This window comes from Scyliorhinus canicula, chromosome 2, assembly GCF_902713615.1.
Source record: "Scyliorhinus canicula chromosome 2, sScyCan1.1, whole genome shotgun sequence".
NCBI classification, from domain to species: Eukaryota; Metazoa; Chordata; class Chondrichthyes; order Carcharhiniformes; family Scyliorhinidae; genus Scyliorhinus; species Scyliorhinus canicula.
In genome coordinates, this window is record NC_052147.1 from 146,552,725 (window position 1) to 146,575,923 (window position 23,199).

General features: G+C 48.6%; 1 protein-coding gene across 1 annotated transcript in view; it reads right to left on the bottom strand.

Annotated features, from left to right (window-relative positions):
* Window positions 1–22,967, bottom strand: part of LOC119959044 (carboxypeptidase O-like) — a 38,811-nt gene extending 15,844 nt beyond the window's left edge. The window contains exons 1-8 of the mRNA XM_038787576.1: window positions 22,788–22,967; window positions 20,696–20,771; window positions 12,960–13,084; window positions 10,877–10,988; window positions 10,692–10,793; window positions 9,228–9,332; window positions 8,187–8,297; window positions 5,215–5,305 (exon numbers count right to left, since the gene is read on the bottom strand). Of these exons, the coding sequence (XP_038643504.1) occupies window positions 5,215–5,305; window positions 8,187–8,297; window positions 9,228–9,332; window positions 10,692–10,793; window positions 10,877–10,988; window positions 12,960–13,084; window positions 20,696–20,771; window positions 22,788–22,876 (811 nt within the window). The 5' untranslated portion in view covers window positions 22,877–22,967. The remainder of the gene's footprint in view (window positions 1–5,214; window positions 5,306–8,186; window positions 8,298–9,227; window positions 9,333–10,691; window positions 10,794–10,876; window positions 10,989–12,959; window positions 13,085–20,695; window positions 20,772–22,787) is intronic.
* Window positions 22,968–23,199: the final 232 nt, after the last annotated feature.

The following is a 23,199-nucleotide window of genomic DNA, read 5'->3' on the forward strand; positions in this document are numbered from 1 at the left end:
ATCTCTGTTTTAAAGGATTGTCCCTTTAGTCTGAGATTGTGTCCTCAGCTTCTAGTTTTTCCTACAAGTAGAAACAGCCTCTATCCAGGCCTATAAGTTTCAATAAGATCCCCCCTCATCCATCTAAACTTTAACGAGTACAGACCCCAAGTCCTCAAACACTCCTCATATGACAAGTTCTTCATTCCAGAGATCATTCTTGTGAACCTGCTCTGGACCCTTTCCAAGGCCAGCACATCCTTCCTTAGATACGTGGCCCAAAACTGCTCACAATACTCCAAATGGGGTGTAACCAGAGCCTTATACAGACTCAGAAGTACATCCCTGGTCTTGTGTTCTAGCCCTCTCGACATGAATGCTAACATTGCATTTGCCTTCTTAACTTCGACTGAACCTGCACGTTAACCTTAAGAGAATCGTGAACAAGGACTCCCAAGTCCCTTTGTAGTTCTGATTTCCTAAGCATCTCCCATTTAGAACATAGTTTGTGCCTCCATTCCTTCTTCCATAGATCATAACCTCACACTTTTCCACATTGTATTCCATCTGCCATTTCTTTGCCCACTCTCCCAGCCTGTCCAAATCCTTCTGCAGCCCCCCTGCTTCCTCAATACTACCTGTCCCTCTACAGATCTTTGTATCATCTGCAAGCAGTGCCTTCAGTTCCTTCTTCAAGATCATCAATGTATATTGTGAAAAGTTATGGTCCCAGGACAGACCCCTGAGCCACTAGTCACTGGCTGCCATTCTGAAAAAGACCCCTTTATTCCCACTCTCTGCCTTCTGCCAGTCAGCCAATCCTCTATCCATGCCAGGATCTTACCCTTAACACCATGGGCTCTTAACTTATTTAACAGTCTCCTATGCGGCACCTTGTCAAAGGCCTTCTGGAAATCTAAATAGATCACATCCACTAGTTCTCCTTTGTCTAACTTGTCTGACAGTTAGGGACTTTTACACAGGGACAGACTGGCGAGTTTAGAAGAGTTGACGAAGAGACTGGAACTACCGAACGGACAGGAACTCTGACATCTGCAAATCAAAAACTTTCTCCAACAAGGTACTCAAGGGCCCAGAGAGACGCAATGTTGCAGGAGTTACTGGACACAGACAGTCTGGGAAAGGGGATCTGTGGGCACATATACAGATGACTTTTTGAAAGGACATGCTTCCCACTTGACGAAGACCAATTACCAGCGACTCACCATTAGACAGCAGTAAAAACACGAGCGCCATCCTAGGGTGCTCCTCGAAGAGGCCGGGGATGACCAACTGCCCCAGGATGTAGCTGTCGTGCACAGTCCCCAGGAGGCGTGCACACATGTGTATTATCGTCATCTGGTGGTCGCAGACGGGTCTAGGACAACTCATCGCGGCCGACTCATCGCCGCTGACTCATCGCCAGCCCAACTCATCGCCAGCCCAACTCATCACCAGCCAACTCATCGCCAGCCCAACTCATCGCCAGCCCAACTAAAAATTGAAATTCATGGTAATTCATGGTAAAAGCTGTCGGCGGCGGGTAACTTTTGAACGGCCCGCACCAAGCATTTGATAGATAGACCGGCCGGCGAACCAAGTTATATCACAGTTCAGACCGGTGGTATTTCAAATTTAATTCATGGTAAAAGCTGTCGGCGGCGGGTAACTTTTGAACGGCCCGCACCAAGCATTTGATAGATAGACCGGCCGGTGAACCAAGAAAGAACTCTCAAAGCTGTCAAGGAATTGTCGTAACTATAAAGGAATTGTCAAAGCTTAAAGTGGCATGGGTTTGGATAGGTTAACCAGGATTGGGCATAGGGTTGAAGGGCGGTGTTTTATTTTTTATTGTAATTATCTCAACGCAGCGCCTTCTGCTCAGCCTGCCTCCAAATTAATTTTGAAGTCGTCCACCCTGACTCCTACCTCAACCCAACCCAGCATTGACCGAAAATCCAACCTGCAGCCAGACAGTTTTTAAGGGTGGGCCCGTCGTGCTAGGAAATCTCCCGACTCTGAGCGCCAACCTGGGGATAAAGATCCAGGCCTTGGAAACCCGACTAAAGAAATAACAACCACCTGAAAGACTCACGAATTATCTTGAGAGGGAGAGGTCAACAAAAAGTCTTGTTTCTAATCCAGTTTGCATCAGTACAATGCTGCTTTTCATTTTTTTAAATGACTGTGGGAAAACTTACAAGGCGTCTCTCAACTTATTTTTAAAGCACTTGACGTTTCTAGGTGTGGTTAGCATTAATGTTTAATACCTTGTGCACAAGGATAAATAGATACTTAAGGAGATTCTTGACGGTTCGAATATTGCACTGGACTCAAATATTGCACAACGGTTTTCTTCTCCAGTTAGTGGAGTGAGCTAAAACAGGACAAACAAAAAAGAATGATTTTGAACGTAAAAGCAGTGTTGGTGAGGGCAAAATAAGAAATATAATTGGACAAGGGAAGATTAGAAAGTATAGCCCCCAAGATAGCCAATCGCTATCGAATGGTTCTTGTGGGAAAACTGCTGCCATTCACAGAAGGGAGTGAATAATATGCTCCCAAACCAGAAGCGATTGTCGCATCACAGAGCATATTATGGACGTGTTGCTGTCAAGTGCCGTTCATGACGTCGTCACACCGGTTTTTTAATTCATGGTAAAAGCTGTCGGCGGCGGGTAACTTTTGAACGGCCCGCACCAAGCATTTGATAGATAGACCGGCCGGCGAACCAAGTATTTTAACCTCCATTAATTTTTATTGAATTTGAAATACCACCGGTCTGAACTGTGATATAACTTGGTTCGCCGGCCGGTCTATCTATCAAATGCTTGGTGCGGGCCGTTCAAAAGTTACCCGCCGCCGACAACTTTTACCATGAATTAAATTTGAAATACCACCGGTCTGAACTGTGATATAACTTGGTTCGCCGGCCGGTCTATCTATCAAATGCTTGGTGCGGGCCGTTCAAAAGTTACCTGCCGCCGACAGCTTTTACCATGAATTACCATGAATTACAATTTTTAGTTGGGCTGGCGATGAGTTGGGCTGGCGATGAGTTGGCTGGCGATGAGTTGGCTGGTGATGAGTTGGGCTGGCGATGAGTTGGCTGGCGATGAGTTGGCTGGCGATGAGTTGGCTGGCGATGAGTTGGCTGGCGATGAGTTGGGCTGGCGATGAGTTGGGCTGGCGATGAGTCGGCGGCGATGAGTCGGCGGCGATGAGTTGTCCCATTCCCTCGCAGACGAGTTATATGTTGAGGGAATTAGGTTAACATAGGGCAGCCCCAGATGGCCCGGTGAGTGACATGCGTGGCATTTATGACTCCCTGGACCTGGGGCATCCCGCTGATGGTGGAGAAACCTGCTGCCTAGGCCTCCTGTTGGGCCTGGTCCTTGTCAAAGTGGATGTAGTCTTCCGCCCGGGCCTCTTCCGCCCGGGCCTACAAGGCATTCGTGAACTGCCGGATCCACCTGTGGGCTTTGGCCTGTGAGATGTCACACAGGTCCCCACTCGAGCCCTGGAATGATCCCGTGGCATAAATGTTAATGGCTGCAGTGATCTTGACGGCCACCGGGAATGGGTGCCCTTCTTCTCCATAAGGTGTCAAGTCTGTGAGGATATAGCACAGGTGCTGCAATGTCTCCTTGTTGAAGCGGAGCCTCTGCGGCACAGGCTGTCCATCATTTGTTCAAGGGACCAGCGATGCCTGGGCCATCGCGGGACTTCCTCTCTGGATCCTACTTGGCCTGATGGGTGAGCAGGTCCTTTGGGTGTAGGGAGGGGTCCGGCACATGGGCCGCTACCTCGAGCATCCGCAAACGCTGCTGCTGCTGCCTTTTCCGCCATCTGGCTGCATCGCGTAGCACCAGCACCACTAGGGCAACCTCGGCGTCCAACATCCCTGCCATAGCATTCAATATCTCTAAAGAATTGGGAGAGGTTACACTGACACGCAGCTGTGGCTCCCACACTGGACCCTCCATCCCTCCACTGATCCCCTCGCCGTGGCACTCACCCATCCTCCGGCTGCGGGCATGTTTCCCGGAGCTGTGTCCCATCCCCTGGGTGTTTGGATGTTGGCTGCTGCTTGCGGTGTGATTGGGATGCTAGGCAATGATTCCCACATGCGACATGGCCCGTCCATCCACAGGAATCCACTTGGGTTGTGTAAACTGCTCACTTAACCACGATTGACAATTCCCGAGAGGCTCCAGCCTTCATCCACACAGCCAGAGGCCTCGGCAGTCGGTGGGGGTTATGGGTGGTCGGTAGGTAAGACGGGAGGAACAAGGGTTGCCCCCAGAGCGCGTACACGTGATCCCAGGGTTGGCATGGTCATGCAGCAAGTGGTTGCCCCCACCCGATTACCCCCCCAGCATGCCCACCACCCTCCCATAGCAGCCCCTCCCCCTGCGGAGCAGCCCCCCACCCCCAGCCGAGTGTCCCCAAACGCCCAGCGAGTACAGGGGCAGCAAGCCCAGCGCCCCCGGATTCTTTGCCTGTGAGCAAAGATGGCTACTCACCTCCTCGGCTAAAAGCCCCTCCACTATGATCACGTTTTTAAAAAGGGATACTAATCGGCACCAGCGTAACCACTTACTGGGGAGGCCGCTGAATCACGAGAGGCCGTTGGATAAGTGGTGGCTCCCATTAATTAATTGTTTTTTCACCACGCGACAGCGAAATCCCGAATTCACCTACGGGGAGCAAGCCGGTTACATCACAAACTGTTTGGCGCCTGGCACGGTTCCCGTTTCTGGCCTCTCCCGCTATTCCGCGGCCTCGTTACACTTAAGCGCGAATGTAACGAGGCCAGAAGATCACGGCCTTAGTCTCCGAAGTGAAGAATTCCTCCCAATTAATTTGGCAGTTTTTAAAATGCTTTGTTTTGTGGTTAAAGTTATCCCCGGACATTTAATGTATTAATAAAACTTGTCATTGATTTAGTTTGAATTCTCGTTTTTCCACATCCCTGAATGATGACCACCCAAACCAACACCCCACATTTTATACATGGCATATTAGTCAACTCCCGTTTTGGGAAGGACGTGTCAAGGCCTCAAAGGTCAACTTAAATGCTACGATCGACAGTGGGTACAGCAGATACACAGACAGAGTTGGAGTAATTGCAGGGACCAGAGAGACAAAAGGTTGATTCAGAAATCGAGACAGATGTAAGATATGTGGATCGAGCTGTGGAAGAGATAGGGAAGCTGTGAGAATTCCACTTACTGCACCATTTTGCATCATAATTCCTGTTGAGGTCAGTTCCGAAACAGGTGCTGTTGGCACATGGAGACATGGATTTCCTCCATAGTCGGTCCTAGAGATAGAGAAAGGCGTTCAATCCCAAAATGGATACAGACATGGTCAGGTACACGGAGACAAATTTCACAGATTAGCTGTTGGAGCATTTTGGCTCAGCGACACTATATCATACGTTGTCTGACCCAACGGGTTCCTGCCGGACTAAAAATTCACACCAGTCCTGGCCCCACACTTAAGGGAAATGTTCGCGGACTCACTGGCAGAGGGCACTCTGCCCCCCACGCAAGCGCAGGCCACAATTTCACTGATACTCAAAAGGGATCTGACTGAATGTGGATCATACAGACCCATTTCACTGCTGAATGTGGATGCGAAGATACTCGCAAAGGTCCTGGCCAAAAGACTGGATGGCTGCGTACCAGAGGTGGTCGCAGAGGACCAAACGGGCTTTGTCAAGTGTAGTGATGTACCATCAATTCACTACAAGACGATGAAAGCCAGGGAACATAGGCTTTATTATCCAAGAACTTGCCTGCCTGTGACTGCTGTAACAAATGAGCGCCGCCCCCAGACGGCAGGTCTATATACTGTCCGGGGGGGCGGAGCCAGAGGTGGAGCCCATCAGGGTTCCAGTACAATACATGGAAGGAGATCATATTACCATTCCCTGGCCATAGGCCACAGTACCATACAGACAACTTATATTATGATGAACACATTCACCACATTCACCCCCTGTTAAAAAAATGAAGTCCGGCGGGGGTGAAATGGGATCATCATACGTTCAGTCTGTCTGGAGGCCGGATCGTTCTTTTGGACCTCCTCAGCTCTGGTGGTGCGGCGGGTACGGGCATTGTAGTTATTGACTCCAACCGGCGAGTCAGCAACGGTTGAGGAGTGGGGGTAGGCAGGACAGTGGTGGATGGTGGCAGGGGAGGTGTTGGATGGCAGCAGTGTAGGCTCGGAACAGTACAGGAGCCCCAGGGGGGCATAAGGGGTTGGGGAGGTGGCCGCAGGTGGAGGGGAGGGGGGCGCGTTGACATGGGAACTAGCGGGTGTCAGGTCCCGGAGGGAGACCGTATCTTGCCATCCGTCTTGATGCGTGACGTAGGCATATTGGGGGTTGGCGTGCAGAAGATGGACCCTCTCGACCAGGGGGTCGGTCATATGGCTCCTCGTATGCTTCCGGAGAAGGACAGGCCCCGGTGTTGTCAGCCAGGATGGAAGTGAGACCCTGGAGATGGACTTCCTAGGGAAGACAAACAAACGGTCGTGAGGGGTGATGAACCATCAGTTGAACGCGAGACGAGTTGCTGTACAAAAGTAAGGCTTTAATAAGCTAGATGTTAGCCCTACGGTCGACTACAGTAAATGGACGACCGCCGGGCATACTGGGTATTTATACCCCACGGGGCGGGGTTAACTCAGCCTCTCGACCAATCGAGGGGCCGTCACATGACTGGTCTCAACCAATCGGTCGAGAGGCACATGACTTACCAGGGCCAATGGTAAGCTGGTGTTCTGCACCAATGGCAGGCAGCTATGTTAATCATACCACCACATTCACCCCTTGCGGAGAAAGAAGCCGGGTTGGGGGGGGGGGGGGGGGAGAGAACTGGTGGTATGAGTAGTAGCCAGAGAAGGAAAAAAAAATGTTTGGCTTCCCACTGGCCCAGACATTTAACAATAGTACATATTGTCCATACAAGGTCCATGGTGTTGTTGAAAGTTAAATAGACTCGATCAGCCTTTTTGTTGCCCTTGGCCCCCATGGCCCCCATCCGCGGCAATCACAGATTCCCCCCAGCCAAGCTAGATACCACCTTCAAAAGATGGAGGTAGGACGGGGGCACATTGATGGTCGGGGACTTCTACGAGGGCGCAGACTGGCACTGGATGAACTGACGAGGAAGTGGAAACTAGCAAAAGGACAGGAATTGAGACACCTCCAAATAAAACATTTCCTCCGCAAAGAAACAAGAGGGTACCCTGGGGCCCCAGAAAGCACACTACTAGAGGACCTGATAGGCAGAAGCAGCGAGAAGGGGGGTCTATGTTGGAAAATATACGGACAGCTACTGGACAGAGCTCGAACACCACTGGACGGGACCAGACAAAAATATGAGGGCAAACTGGGGACAGAGGTAGGATGGGGACTCTGGAGCGAAGCACTGAGCAGGGTGAACTCCACCTCCTCCTGCACAAGGCTCAGCCTAATGCAGCTCCAAGTGGTGCATAGAGCGCACCTGACCAGAACCCGAATGAGCAGGTTCTTCCCGGAGGTGGAGGATAAATGTGAGAGGTGCCAGAGGGCCCCGGCCAACCACACCCACATGTTTTGGGCTTGTCCCAAGCTTGCTGGGTTCTGGACAGCCTTCTCCAAGCCAATGTCCAAGGTTGTGGGGGTGAGGGTGAAGCCATGCCCAATAGTGGCAATCTTCGGGGTATCGGAGCAGCCAGAGGTACACACGGGGAAGGGGGCCAATGCCGTAGCTTTCACTTCCCTAATCGCACGTCGGAGAATCCTGCTTGGCTGGCGATCGGCAGCAGCATTCACAGCTGCAGACTGGCTCGCTGACCTTTCGGAATTTCACCACCTGTAGAAGGTTAAGTACGCCATCCGAGGGTCAGAGGAAGGCTTCCTGGATACCTGGTGGCAGTTTGTCGGCCTGTTCCAAAACCTTTTCGAGGACAGGAAAAACGAGTAAGCTAAGAAAAAAAAGATAGATGAGGAACCAAAGGACTGCGTAACGCAGGGGGACAACAAAATGTACACAGTTCAATGAAGGACAAAACAAACCTCTCTGTAAAATAAAGTAAAGTAGCACGGGCAAAAAAATTTAATGTATATACTCTATAACTGTTTATAAATATGAGAAAAGACAATAAAAAGATTTTCAAAAAAAAAATAATACATTGCCTGGGATTGTACTTACTTTCAACCAAGAGTAAACATAACCATCGATGTTCAGAACCGGCAGAATGTAAAAGTCAATGTGTTCGAGGAAGCGATCAGTGTTAGGGTCTGCAGTGTAGGTCTCTAATACCTATACATGTACAAATGTACACAGAAAGTGAGATTAAATAGAGACAATTCGAGTTTTATTCAGTGAGCCTCATCATGATTGTAACCAGTGCTGCAGATGACCTGGGACTGTTATAATTCACTGCCCATTCACTGAGGAATCTGGAGCCAGTCTTACCTTCACACAGGTCTATTCACAAAGTTCTGGGAGCAGAGGTACAGACGCCCTTTTCTTCCCGCCCCCCCCCCCCCCCCCCCCCCCCACACAGGTTGAAACCATTTTTTAATAATCATCTTTATTGTCACTAGTAGGCTTACATTTACACTGCAATGAAGTTACTGTGAAAATCCCTTAGTTGCCACACTCTGGCGCCTGTTCGGGAACACTGAGGGAGAATTCCTCAGTAGCAGAGAATCCCACCCTCTGTTTCTCTCTCCACAGATGCTGCCAGACCTGCTGAGTTAATCCAGCGTTTTCTGTTTTTGTTTCAGAATTCCAGCATCCGCAGTATTTTGCTTTTACATTCAGTTCCCTGTTTTCTGACTTCCTATCAACTGCCCTCAACTAACTTTCCTCATTATGATAAGTTAGTTATTGACCGGATTGTACTTGTTGTTGCCAAGACCTGCATGGATTATCTTGCATATCGCAGTGTTTATCTCACATGCTATCTACCTTGAGGCCTCTGCTCACTGCCTTTCCATAGGGAGCAAACGGCTTCCTCTGCATGATCTGATGTTACCTGTCTCGAACATTCTGTTTGCAAAACACCAAGCTAACAACTGCCATAAAAAGAATTGACACCATCAATCTGCGCTATCTGGAAACCATTATCTGTGGTTCGATTATGCCATGTTGCTCAAGGCCACCGGGGCCCTCCAATATTGAAGCTGGTGAAAGGATTATGACTCAGATAGCCCCGTTGTGGATCCACAGTAAGGAGACACTCACCTCTCTCACAAACCACTGGCAGAAAGCAGGAGCAATCCACTCCCTGGCATGAATTCCACAATCCATCCAGATAATCTTCTTGGGCCTGTCGGACTTTCTGCTGATCTACGGGCAGAACAAATGGGAAATGAAGGAGACACTGGTTCTCTCGTTGGTTTGTGTGGGCGTGACTGGGGTCACGGTGACTCATGCAGACGATAGTGTGATGTGCAGCAATGTTTCTGATGCCAATTACAGAGAAATGCAGAAATGTGGCAAATTGAAATTTCTGGCACGTACAGAGACAACTATCTGAAGTGGAGGGACCATTGCACGCGGCATGAATGATAAGGTTATGGGTTCAGGTTTGTTGCCATCTGCTGGATTTCTATTCCCTTCTTCATATTTTAAAATGAATATGAAGGACATCTGGCCCTTCCTGTAATAAAGAGGATCAAAATTTAGGAAGATTAAGGAGTTCCACTGATGAATCAATGATGTCCTGAAGGCTAGTCCTCACTCCATAGCACTAACTTCAAAGCACATCCCTTCCACAGGCCAATCATTCCCCATTCCAGAGATCATATTTTGACCTACCAGTGATTGAGGGTAAAGTGAATCCCAGATTCAAGATATGAAAGTTTCCCTTCCCTACTGATGTGAGTGGGGGAGAGAGTGAATATTTGCTTTTTGTTTATAAATTTAGAGAAACCAATTCTTTTTTTCCAAATGTGGATCAATTTAGCGTGGCCAATTCACCTACCCTGCACATATCTGGGTTGTGAGATCCAGGCAGACATGGGGAGAATGTGCAAACTCTAGACGGACAGTGACACGGGGCGAGATTGAATCCGGGTCCTCGGCGCCGTGAGACAGCAGTGCTAACCACTATGCCAACGTGTCGCCCCAAAACTTTGCTTTTTAACCTGTTGTGATTTGAGTTCAAATCCAATTACAATAGAGAGGAATAAAGGTGTAAGAAGCAGTTCGATGAGCATTTGAAATGCCAGTCATACGAGGCTATGGACCAAGTGCTGGAAAATGGGATGAGAATCGACAGGTGTTTGATGGCCAACACAGACATGATGAGCCAAAGGGCCTCTTTTCGGACAGTAAAACTCTGGCTAGTTTCTGTGGCGATCCTGCAACACAATTTGTCCAGAAGTCCCAGCCGTTCAGCTCCGGTCATTAACTGAGCCCAGACGGACAATGATGGAGGATTTCTCTCACGCAATTCCAACTGATCATCTCAACTACTCGACACTGCTCTCAGGGCCCAAGTAGCCTGGTACTGGCGAAGCTGACAGAAACTGTCCAAGGATAGAAAGTAAGGAGTGGAATTGTCACACGGATGTAACAGGGTCAGGGGGCTGTGGAGTGATGAAGTTCATTGCTGGGCCCATGTTGGTAAAGAGGGGGTTATGGCTGAAGCTGTAATGAGATAAAAAGGAGGGAGTGCACTTGTGTGTAACACTCTCGGAATACCTTAAGATAATACATCGGCCGTTTCTCATAGGTCACTCCCAGCAGATGCTGTGTCACCAACTCCTTATAGTTTTCCTTCATTTGTTCCATCCAGTGATAGATCTGAGTGTTTGAGAGAGAAACAGTGATTTGTTTCAGTTACGAAATTGGAAAGGAGACAATTCTTCCCTCTTGTATAATCTTACCTCCTCCATTGGGTGATACTTGGTATAGTCATGTGCTCTGAAATTGAAACGCTGTTTATCCTCACTCTGTATCTGTCTGTCCAGGAGATCTTGAATATTGTGTGTTAAAACACTGTTGATTCAGAGAAGACAGGTTGATGCAGCAAATAATGATGCGGAGATGCCGGCGTTGGACTGGGGTGAGCACAGTAAGAAGTCTTACAATGCCAGGTTAAAGTCCAACAGGTTTGTTTCGAATCACTAGCTTTCGGAGCACTGCTCCTTCCTCAGGTGAATGAAGAGGTGGGTTCCACAACCACATATATTTAACTGCCAATGTACCATGCTTTGGGACAACCTTTCCTGCAGCGTAAGAGGTCGACAACGTTGGCCGAGTCGCACAATTATGTATCACGTACCGGTGGGCAGAAACTGATCGGCAAGTTCCCCACGCATGAATACGGCCTCAACCGGGACCTTGGATTCATGTCTCATTACATTCACACCCCACCATCTGGCCTGGGCTTTCAAAATCCTACCAACTGTCCTGGCTTGAAACAATTCACACCTCTTTAACCTGTGTTTATGCCTCTCTCCAGTTGCTCCGTCTGGGCCTGTAAAGACTTAATTACCTGCAAAGACTCACTTTCAAAATATCATCTTGCATCTTTGACTTTGTCTATAATTGTGATTGTGGAACCCACCTCTTCATTCACCTGAGGTAGAAGCAGTGCGCCGAAAGCTAGCGATTCAAAATAAACCTATTGGACTTTAACCTGGTGCTGTAAGACTTCTTACACAGCATATAATGGGCAGAGATGGTTTTATAACACAGGTTAGAACCGCGTGTGAAGAGACTGACGGCTGCATCTGAAAGGTGTTGATGGTTCAGATAGAACTGATCTGGCAGATAAAGGCTGGTCTTACAGAGCAGTGGGTAATGTCCCTACCTCTGAGTCAGAAACACTGGGTTCAATACTGTTGGTCACATTAAGGAGCATTAATGACCCGACCAAGCAGTTTGGCAATGAACCTGGAAATGAATCCTTCCCAAACTTCCATGCAGATAACAGTGGGAGGGATCTTGGTTCAGCCATGCTTGTTGCAAAGTGATGCCCCTCAAGCCGTATACAGTTGTCTCTCTCTAAACAGTGTCTTGGGAACTATGGCGAATGACAGACAGAGCTGGCATTTGACACACGGTTGGCTCTATCTGCCGGATTTTCCACACAGTGCACAGAGTGCTGACTGAGGTGGGAAAACTGCTCTCCAGGTGCACGGGTTTTTTCTCTGGATAATCTGACACTCCGTGCACTGAACATCCGGTGAAATGGCCCTCACCATCATGGTGGCAGGGTGGGACTGATAGAGCCGGCAATGCCGGCTCCACAGAGATTGGGGCTGTGTCAGGGTAAGTGCCATGGTCATGCCCAGACATGTCCCCCCACCCCCACCCCACCCCCATCCCCTCGTGCCTGTATTTACCTGTGCGCCCCGATAGATTAATTTTGACTACTTAATGTTTTTAAAGAGAAGTTGTAGACAACACCAAAGTGAAACATACATAGAAAATAGAAGCAGAAGGAGGCCATTCGGCCCATTGAGCCTGCTCCGCCATTCATTATGATCATGGCTGATTATCAACTTCAATACCCTGATCCTGCCTTCCCCCCATATCCCTTGATTCCTTTAACGCTAAGAGCAATATCTAATTCCTTCTTGAAACCACACAACTTGACCTTAACTATTTTCTGTGGTAGTGAATTCCAAAGATTCATCACTCTCTGGGTGAAGACATTTCCCCTCGCCTCATTACTAAATAGTTTACCCCTTATCCTCAAACTATGACCCCTGATTCTGGACTCCCCCATCGTGGGGAACATTCTTTCTGAATCTACCCTGTCTAATCCTGTGAGGATTTTATAAGTTTCTATGAGATCCCCTCTCACTCTTCTAAACTCCAATGCATTGTTGGATATTGGGCCTAGCGAGGGGGATGCAGCAAAACTCTGCTTACAGCCGGACGATGTATAAAATGGCTGCCCGAGCACAACGGAGGGAAGGGAAAACCTACAATTGTTTGATCATTCGCAGCCACACCTACCTGTATTGAAGGGCCCTTTCCTTCAATTCACCTTTCACTGTGTCGAGTGATGAGGCTGGGATCCGGGCATGGACCTCACCCTGAGGTTGAATACGCTCTGGGAACTGAGGCTTCCATAAATCAATCTGCACAAAATATAAAACATAAACCCTCAGGAATCGTAAACACAGTGATAATGGGATCACTCCATAAAACCCTTATCTGCAAATACTTACCAACCAATTTCAACATCAACATCTTGAGGCCAAGGCATTGCCCTGTTTAAAATCTTGCCTGGGAAACTTGATTTATGAAATAAATTTAAAAATGCAAGGAAGCTCCATTGATATGAAGAAAAATGAAACTTGTCCTTTTTTTCAGAATAACACAGGGCCATAATAATAATAATCTTGTTTATTGTCACAAGTAGGCTTACATGAACACTGCAATGAAGTTACTGTGAAAAGTCCCTAGTCGCCACACGCCAGTGCCTGTTGGGGTAAGCGGAGGGAGAATTCAGAATGTCCAAATTACCAAACAGCACATCCTTCGGGACTTGTGGGGAGAAACTGGAGCACCCGGAGGAAACACACACAGGCACGGGGAGAATGTGTAGACTCCACACAGACAGTGACGCAAGCCAGGAATCGAACCTGGGACCCTGGCACTGTGAAGTAACAGTGCTAACCACTGTGCAATAGGACGAATTGGAGAAGCCAACACAAACACGATGGGCTGAATGGCCATCTTCTGTTTTCTAGATTCAATGGCCGGATTCATTTTCACTTTGTATTAATTTTCTTTGCAAATAAACTGAATGAAAAATGAAAATTAAGTTTGAAAAATGAAAGAAGTGAAAATGACATTATTCTCACAGTGTCACTGATTTAACAAACTGGCCCATCCCCAGTTGAGCTTCAATATCCGTTACAACTGCAAACATGTTACTGTTGGAGGATCTGATTAATGCAATGCAAGTGGTGTGCTTCTATCTCTTTTATTATGCCTCCAATTTTCTGGCTGTGCTGCTGCTGAACCCGTAGTTACTCTCCCTTCAAACATTGAACACCATTCAAATGTGAAAGGGCAAAGTCCAAAGTCTCTCAAGTTAGCACTGTTATCTATGGCCTGGTTTAGGTCCCTTTCCCAAGCTGAAAGATAATGGGCTCAAGGCTTACACATGAGATTTGAGTGCAAAGTCTTAACTGACACTTTAATGCACTCCAAGGGAGTGTTTCATTGTCGGAGAGACCTTAAACTGAGGCTCTGTCTGCAGTGGACCCTTATCTCAGGAATGATGTACTGGCATTGGAGGCAGTCCACAGAAGGTTCACAAGGTTGATTGTGGGTATGGAGGGATTTTTTTATGAGGAGAGTTTGAGTAGATTGGGCCGGTTGTCATTGGAGTTTGAAGAATAAGAGGCAACCTCATTGTGTCATGTAGGATTTTCAGGGAGCTCGACAGGGTAGATGCTGAGAGGATGTTTCCCCTTGTGGGAGAGTCGAGGACCCGAGGACTTAATCTCAGAGCCATCCATTTAAGACAGAGGTGAGGAGGACTTTTTTCTGTCAGAGGACAGTGAATCTTTGGAATTCTTTACCACAGAGAGCTGTAGAGGCTACGTTGTTAAGTATGTTCAAGACTGGCAGGGAGGGTCCAAGTGGTGAAAACGAAAATTCTGCCGAGGTTCTTGTTTATCTTTCAGGCTCTCCCGATCTTTATACCAAAGGCCTTTTTTCAGAAAGTGGACACAATCATCTCTGACTTTGTATGGGCGGAGAAGGTGCCGAGGATGGGGAGGACCCTGCTACAGAGGCAAAGGCAGCGGGGGGGGGGGGTTGGTGTTGCCAAACTTGCTTCATTATTATTGGGTGGCGAATATGGACAAGGTGCGGCGGTGGTGGGAAAGAGAAGGGGTAGAGTGGGTTAGGATGGAGGGGAAATCTTGTAAGGGGTCTGGTTTGAGGGCTATGGTGGTGGCAGCATTGCCAATGGGTCCGAGTAGGTATTCAGGGAGCCTGGTAGTGCAGTCCACGGTGAAGATATGGAATCAGCTGAGGAGGCATTTTAAGGTGGAAGGGATGTCGGTGCTAACGCCACTGTGCAAGAATCATGGGTTTGAGCCGGGGGGGATGGATCGTGTATACCAGAGGTGGAGAGAAGAATGGGGTTGGTCAAGGTGAGGGATTTATATTTGGAGGAAGGGTTCGCCAGTCTGGAGGAGCTAAGGGAGAGGGTAGAGATGCCATGGGGTAGTGAGTTCAGATATCTACAGGTTAGGGACTTTGTATGAAAGGTCTGGAAGGGGTTCCCTAGATTGCTGGGATACACCCTGCTGGAGCGACTGCTGCTTCCGGATGTGGAAGGGGAGGGTAGAATTGGGGATATATATATAAGTGGCTTAGGGGAGCAGGGAGACGAGCGGGTGGTGAAGATCAAGGAGAAATGGGAAGCGGATTTGGGAATGGAGATCAATTGGGGAGTATGGAATGAGGCATTACATAGGGTTAACGGGACATCCTCTTGTGCAAGGGTGAGCTGATACAGTTTAAGGTGGAGCACAGGGTGCATATGACTCAGGCGAGATTGAGTTGGTTCTTTCATGGGGTAGCAGACGAGTGTGAGAGGTATGGGCGGGTGCCAGCGAATCATGCGCACATGTTTTGGAGTTGTGAAAAGTTGGGAAGATTCTGGGCGGGTGTGTTCGCAGTTTTAGCCAGGATAGTGGAGGAGGTAGTGGACCCGGACCCTTTGGTGGCGATATTTGGGGTTTCAGAGAAGCCGGAGCTCATGGACAGGAGGAAGGCCGATGTCTTGGCCTTCGCCTCTCTGATTGCACGCTGCCGAATTTTGCTGGAGTGGCGGTCGGCATCGCCACCAGTGGTAGCAGCATGATTGGGTGACCTGTAAGACTTCCTGCGGTTAGAGAAAATAAAGTATGAGTTAGGGGACTCAGCAGGGTAGTTTGAGAAAAGGTGGGGGATGTTTGTGACCGTTTTTGAGGAGCTGTTCGTCGCAGGGGGGTGGGGGGGGAGGGGGGGGGGGGCTGAAAAAGGAGAAAAATGTGTACAAACTGAATCATTGATTGTTGGGAAGAATGTTTCCTGAGGTGTTTATTTGCTGTAACCTACTTTTATACAAGTTTGAATAAAATGCATATTAAAAAAAAAGTATGTTCAAGACTGAGATAGACTTTTAATCAGTCAGTGAATCAAGGGTTATGGATATGAGGTGGTAAACTGGAGTTGAGAATTATCACATCGCAGCAGTCATGATCTTATTGAATAGCGGAGCAGACTTGAAGGGCCAAATGGCCCACTTCTGCTCCTATGTCTTAAGGCCTTAATTATTGTCTATCAGGTGGACATGATAAGGTCCCACTGGTAACATTTTAAGAAGAGCATGGGAGTTCTTTGGGTGTTCTGGGCAACATTTATCCATTCGACCAGTAACACTAACGCAGATGATCTGAGAGTGGTAAACTATGTGTGTCATGTGGTAGTCACCACTGTTGTATATATATCACATATGAGGTATATTACGGTAAGGCTCCTGTACTACAGGTACGGGGGTAGATCCCTGCCGACTGGCTCCGCCCAGTAGGCGGAGTATAAATGTGTGGGCTCTCCGAGCTGCAGCCATTTTGGCAGCAGCTGCGGGAGGCTACACATCTCTGTGTAATAAAGCCTCGATTACACTCTACTCTCGTCATAATTGATAGTGCATCAATTTATTATGCAGAGATTTTAAACGATGGATCTCCGCATCAAGCCAGATCGCCTGCAGCTGCACCCTCAAGCAGACAACGCCAAGTCGACCTTCGCACATTGGCTAGCTTGCTTTGAAGTATACATCGGATCTGCGACAGAACCATTTATCCATTGACCAGTAACACTAACGCAGATGATCTGAGAGTGGTAAGTGTATGTGTGTCACAAACAAAGACAGGACACAGAGTGAGGGGATGGTAAGATTCACTGCACCAAGTTTTAACAAGAATAAAGGTCAGGGCAATATCATGGGCAGAGTATTCTGACATTGCCCGAAGCCTACTGGGAATGGACAATGAGCCTGCTGATACCTGAGTGAATCCTTCACAATCACTGAATCGTTCCAGTGCAGAAGGAGCCTATTTGGCCCATTGGGTTTCACTGGCTCGCTGACAGAGGATTCTACCTAATACCACTCTCCTGATGAATCCCTGTAACCTTGCACATTCTTTCTTTTCCGAGAGCAATGTAATTCCCTTTTGAATCCCTCGATTGAACCTGCCTCCACCACCCCCTCAGGAAGGTCATTCTAGACTCCAAACATCCTCTGGGTGAAATTCCCCCCCCCCCCCCCCCCCCATCAAATCACTGCTACTTCTTTTGCCCATTATTTTGAATCTGTGTCCTCTAGCTCCTGATGCACTCTTGTGTGGAAACAGTTTCTCACTATTTGTTCTGTCCACAACCCTCAGGATCTTGAATATCTCTATCCTATTCTCCTCTCCGCCATCTTTTCTCCAAGGAAAACAGACCCAACCCACTGATCTATCTATCCTCATAACTACAGTTCTTTATTCCAAGAATCAGTCTTGTGAATTTTGTTCTGTACTATTTCCAATGCCATCGCATCCTTCCTCGGGTATGGTGCACAGAACTGGACGCAGTCTTCAGTGTGATTATATTCATGTGGATAGGTTGTACATAGTTAGAAATGCTACCCACACGGGCCGACCTTCGCGGCCCACGCCGGCCGACTTTTGCGACCCACGCTGGCCGACCATCGCTGCCCATGCCAGATGACCTTCGTGACCGACCATTTTCTCTTAACCTGTTTGCTGCTGACAAAATGGAGGAAATGGTTTTGGGTACCTTTGGCCCTCATACACGCTCCTTCAATAGAACCTGTTGAATGAAGGTGAAGGCTTCCGGTATTGGAAAGTATGGAGTCTCCATCTGTCCAAAGTTAAGCTCCACAGCACAATTGTGGCACAGAACATGCGGAAATAAGGCTCTGTCAGCGAGACTGTCTTTCCCAATCTTAAATGCTACACCCAGATCCTGACCATTCTTGGAGTAAGAGATTTCCACTTCATCAGCAGATAGCAACTAATCACATAATTCTCCCCGAACTTTTTGCAGCTACTTTTAACAATGCCGGCTGCGAGTGGCCTTCAAAACAGGTGCGACCATATTTTAAAAACGTGGCCACACTGCGCATGCGTGCTGGCTCATCAGTGCGCATGTGCAAAACTCTGCATGTGCAGTGCGGCCGCATATTTTTTGTATGGTTGCAATCTTTTTTTTAAGAGAACCCAATTATTTTTTTTCCAATTGAGGGACAATTTACTGTGGCCAATCCACTTAACCTGCACATCTTTGGGTTGTGGGGGTGAAACCCACGCAGACACGGGGAGAATGTGCAAACTCCACACGGACAGTGACCCAGGGCCCAGATTCAAACCCGGGTCCTCAGCGTCGTAGACAGCAATGCTAACCACTGTGCCTCGTGCCATCCCTTGGTCGCAATCTTTTTGAAGGCCGCTCGCAGCCGGCATTGTTAAAAGCCGGCTGTTGCACGCAAATTTACACAATCAGGAGCGCTGCGACAGACGGCTCCGCGACCCTCCTGACACCCACCCACAACCCACCCGCGGGTTGCGCTCCAGACTTTGAAAATGCCTGCTTTAGTCTGTGCAGGGGGACAAGGCACTACTGTTTGCCCTGGCCATAGATCCTTTGGCAATGGTGCTGAGGGCATTGAACATTTGGCTGGGGATAGTGAGGGGGGTTGGAACATAGGGGCCACGATTTTCCGAAATGCAGACAGAGTGTTCGAATGTCGTGAACGCCGTCACGTTTCACGACGCCGCGAAACGGGCACGGGAACTACCGATTCTGAACCCCACAGGGGGCCAGCACGGCACTGGAGCGGTTGACACTGCTCCAGCCTCCCTTCCCGGCGCGGGTGACCTCTTCAGCATGCCAGCCCTGACGCAACATGGCGTGGGGATTCAGGGGCCAGCCGCGCAACAAAGTAGGCCCAAGGGGGGGGGGAAGAGGTCGGCCTGCCGATCGGTGGGCCCCAATCGTGGGCCAGACCCCATCGGAGGGCCCCCGGAGAGATTTGGGGATCTTTTCATTGAGGAGGGTTTCCAGAGCTTGGAGAAGCTAGAGAAGGAGTTTGAGTTACCGGGTGGGAACGGATTTCGGTACCTGCAGGTACAGGGTTTTGTCCGGAGGCAAGTTCCAAACTTCCCTCGCCTCCCTCTAAGGGGACTACAGAATAAGGTGATGTCTAAAACAGGGGTTGGGGAGGGGAGGGTCTCGGAAATATATAAGGAACTGATGAAGTGGGAAGGGGTCCCAATTGGGGAGGTGAAGAGGAAGCGGGAGGAAGAATTGAGAGGGGAGTTGGAAGCCGGGCTATGAGAGAAGGCCCTGAGGAGAGTCAATGCATCATCGGCGTGTGCCAGGCTCACAGGGCTCATATGACTGTGGCCCGGATGAATAGGTTTTTATTTTTAGAGTGCCCAATTCATTTTTTTTTTCCAATTAAGGGGCAGTTTAGCATGGCCAATCCACCTACCCTGCACAACTTGGGGTTGTGGGGGCGAAACCCACGCAAACACAGGGAGAAATGCACACTCCACACGCACAGTGACCCAGAGCCGTGATTCTAACCTGGGATCGGCGCAGCACTAACCCACTGAGCCACCATGCTGCCCACATGAATAGGTTTTTTGAGGAGGTAGAGGATAGATGTGGCGGTGTGGGGGAAGGCTGGCGAACCATGTACATATGTTTTGGGCTTGTCCGAAGCCGAGGGGATTTTGACAGGGATTCTCAGATGTCGTGTCAGAGGTCCTGGAAGGGAGGGTGACTCCAAGTCCAGAGGTGGCAATATTTGGAGTGTCGGAAGATTCAGGAGCCCAGGGCGGGGAGAGAGGCCGGCATTTTGGTCTTTGCCTCCCTGGTGGCCCAGAGACGGATTTTGCTAGGAACGGAGGGACTTGGAGCCTCCCAAGTCATGGGGTGTGGGTCAGGGACATGGCAGCGTTTCTTAGGCTAGAGAAAATTAAGTTCGCCTTAAGGGTTCAGTACAGGGGTTAGCTCGGATGTGGCAGCCATTTATCAACTTCTTTAAGGAAAACTGAGTGTCAGCAGGAGGGGGGGTGAATTGGGCAGTGGGGAAGGGGAATCATGAAAGTGGAGAATAAGGGCAGGGAATCTAATATATGGGTAGCTAGGAGTTAGGACGGGGGGAAGTTGGGTATGTTATTGTGTGCTTTCTGCATGTGTTGGACCGCTCTGTTGTTTAGAATGTTAAAATGTTAAAATTATAAATGCCTCAATAAAATATTGTCTGAAAAAAAAGTAATGCAACCTCCAACCAGTTGGTGGTGTCAGACATTAGTCACATGACGTGAGATACCCGCCAGTTGATAGTAAGATGTACAAAAGGACAGTCGCACACGGAGTAGCTCCAGGAGAGTTCACTAAACTCATTTAGTAACTTTGTCTGTATCTTTGTTATTTTTCCACCTGTTCATCAATAAATCATCACTCTGGTTAAACAACTAGATGTCCTGTGTATGTCCTTACAACGGCAAGATCACAGAACACAACATCCAGATGAGGCCTGACTCGACAGGAAGGTCCAGTTGCCTACCTTTAGTCTCTTTGGTCAAGAAATGAAACCAACACCAGAATGCCGATGCCACGTGATTACAGCTAACCAAGATGCACATACTCATTCCAGAACCTACCCACTCATTCTCCACCAGCTGCCGCAGAAACTCCACCTGCTCGGAATCCGCCGGGATGAGTTTGAGCACCTGGTCCCTGAAATGAGAGAAGAAATTCTTTTCTATCACCTGCTGAAGAAAAACTGACCTAGATATGGCACCTTTGGCGGAACGTCAGATAGTTTGAGGAAGCTGGGGTTCCTCTTCTTAGAGGGGAGAAGATTTAGAGGAGATTTGACAGAGGTATTCAAAGATCAGGTGGCACAGATAGAGAGAGAAGCTGTTCCTCTTCGCAGGAGAGTTGAAAACCAGAGGAGATTGGTTTAAGTGGATGGCTAAAGAATCAACGGCAAGAAGCAAATACATATCTTTACACAGCGAGTGGTTAGGCACTGGAATGCATTCCCTGAGAATGTGGATTCAAATGGGGCCTTGTAAAAGGCGATGTATAAGCGTCTGAACAAAAAGTATTCGCAGGGTCATGGGAAAAGGCAGGGGAGTGGGACTAGCTGAGTTGCTCTTTCAGAGTTAGCTTGGAGGGAGATAGTGGCGCAGTGGTATTGGCATCAACTAAAACTCCAGAGAACCAGGTTCATAGGAACAAAGAAAATAGGAGCAGGAGGTGGCCAAATCTGTTCCATCGTACATTATGATCATGGCTGATCATCCAACTCAGTAACCTGTTCCCACTTCCCCAATATTCTTTGGTCCATAGAATCCCTACACTACATAAGGGGGCCATTCAGCCCATCAAGTCCGCAGTGACCCTCCGAAAGAGAATCCTACCTAGGCCCACTCCCCCTTCCTACTCCCATAGCCCCACCTAACCTGCATATTTTTGGACTGTTAACTTTAAATGCCCTAGCAAGGGTCATTAATGACTGGCAACAAATGCTGGCACACAAATGATTTTTTTTTACATGACTTTGACAGGGTGAATGACTCCTTCTGTGCAGTTTTATGATTCTAGAACGGTCCTGAGTCATTTAACAGGAATGTTATACTGAGCCACATAAGTAGCTATTCAGACAAATGACCAAACTCTTGGTAAAAAGAGATGATTAAAATATCTCGATCCAGCTAAACTGGAGGGAGAGGTAGAGAGGGGAAGGCCAGAATTCCAAGCCCAGATGGCAAGTCTGCCAATGGGAAGTGATTAAAGATCGGAAATGAATGAGACACAGGAAGAATATTGACCAGATGACAAGGATAAGGGGTTGGATTCTTTGTTCCTGAGGCTAAGTGCCAACGCCAACGGAGGATCCGTGGTGTTTCACGACGGGAAAATCGGCACAAAACCCTCACCGATTCTGGTACCGGTGAGAGGCTAGCACTGGCGCCACATGAAACACCCGCAGAACGCGCGGATGATGGTTGGGGAATCGCCTAGTCTGTGCTGCACATACGCAGAGCTGACAGGCTGCAGCCGTACGTACGCCTACATTAGCCACACATGCACCGGTCGTGCCGGAAAAGATGGCGCCAGCTGTGCTGGATCACTTACCCGCACGCCCCGACCCCATAGCCCACCTCCTGGCCACCACGCACCATTCCCCCAAGCCCTGGCAGAAGCCCCCGGACAGCAGCACAGATCTCGGCCGCGTGTGAAAGTGCTGGACACTGTCGGCATGCCCTCTCTCTCTCTCTCCACAAGCGCCACTCCAAGCTCACGACCACTGAGACCACACATGTCCCACGCCGTCGGCAACTTGGCCCATCGGAGGCGGAGCATCGCATGACTTGGAGGGGTGGAGCACTGCTACCCGGTGTCTAACCGCCGCCTGCAGCAATTACGGCATCAGGAGCAATTCTCCGTTCGATCGTCATTTCCAATTTCGGCATCAAGCTATGGAGAATCCCTCCCAAGATCTTTTGTATCTGCCCCAATGAATGGAGAACACTTTGGTTTAATTTTTTTGCTGGAGTTCCCTCAGCTCTGCACTGCGGTATCAGCTCAGATAACAAACTCAAACAAACTCAGATGTGATGGGTCATTGTCATGGCTGATAATCTCCACAGAGCCCACAGAATTATTGTCACATTTTATTAGTATTAGGCAGTGTACTAATAGTCTTCCTCACTGATAAGACAGCAGTAATATTTGATGACTTACCCATTGTATTGTGCCTGGAAGCTGTATGCGATCAGAGGGAATATCCCCAGTGTAGAGACACATATTATCCACCACTGCATGGTGAACATATCCCACTGCCACCTTCTCAAACTGTCACAAATGGACTTGGGAGCTAAGAGCTGGTCAGAGTACAGGCTCAAACAACACTGTATCCAATTATCACACCTCCACGCCCACAATCTTAACCCATGAATAACCTGGTTTCAGCCTCTTCACATTGGGAATGAAGTTAATGAAAGGCTAGATTAACTTCATCCATGTGCAGAAACTGGAGAAGCTTTCCCACTTTTGCTTAAAGTGGAGAAGGTTAAGGGGAGATTTAATAGATGTATTCTAGATTTCAGGCGGAATTGTCCACTCGTGCCAGTGTCGGCAATTGTGGCGGGTGGGG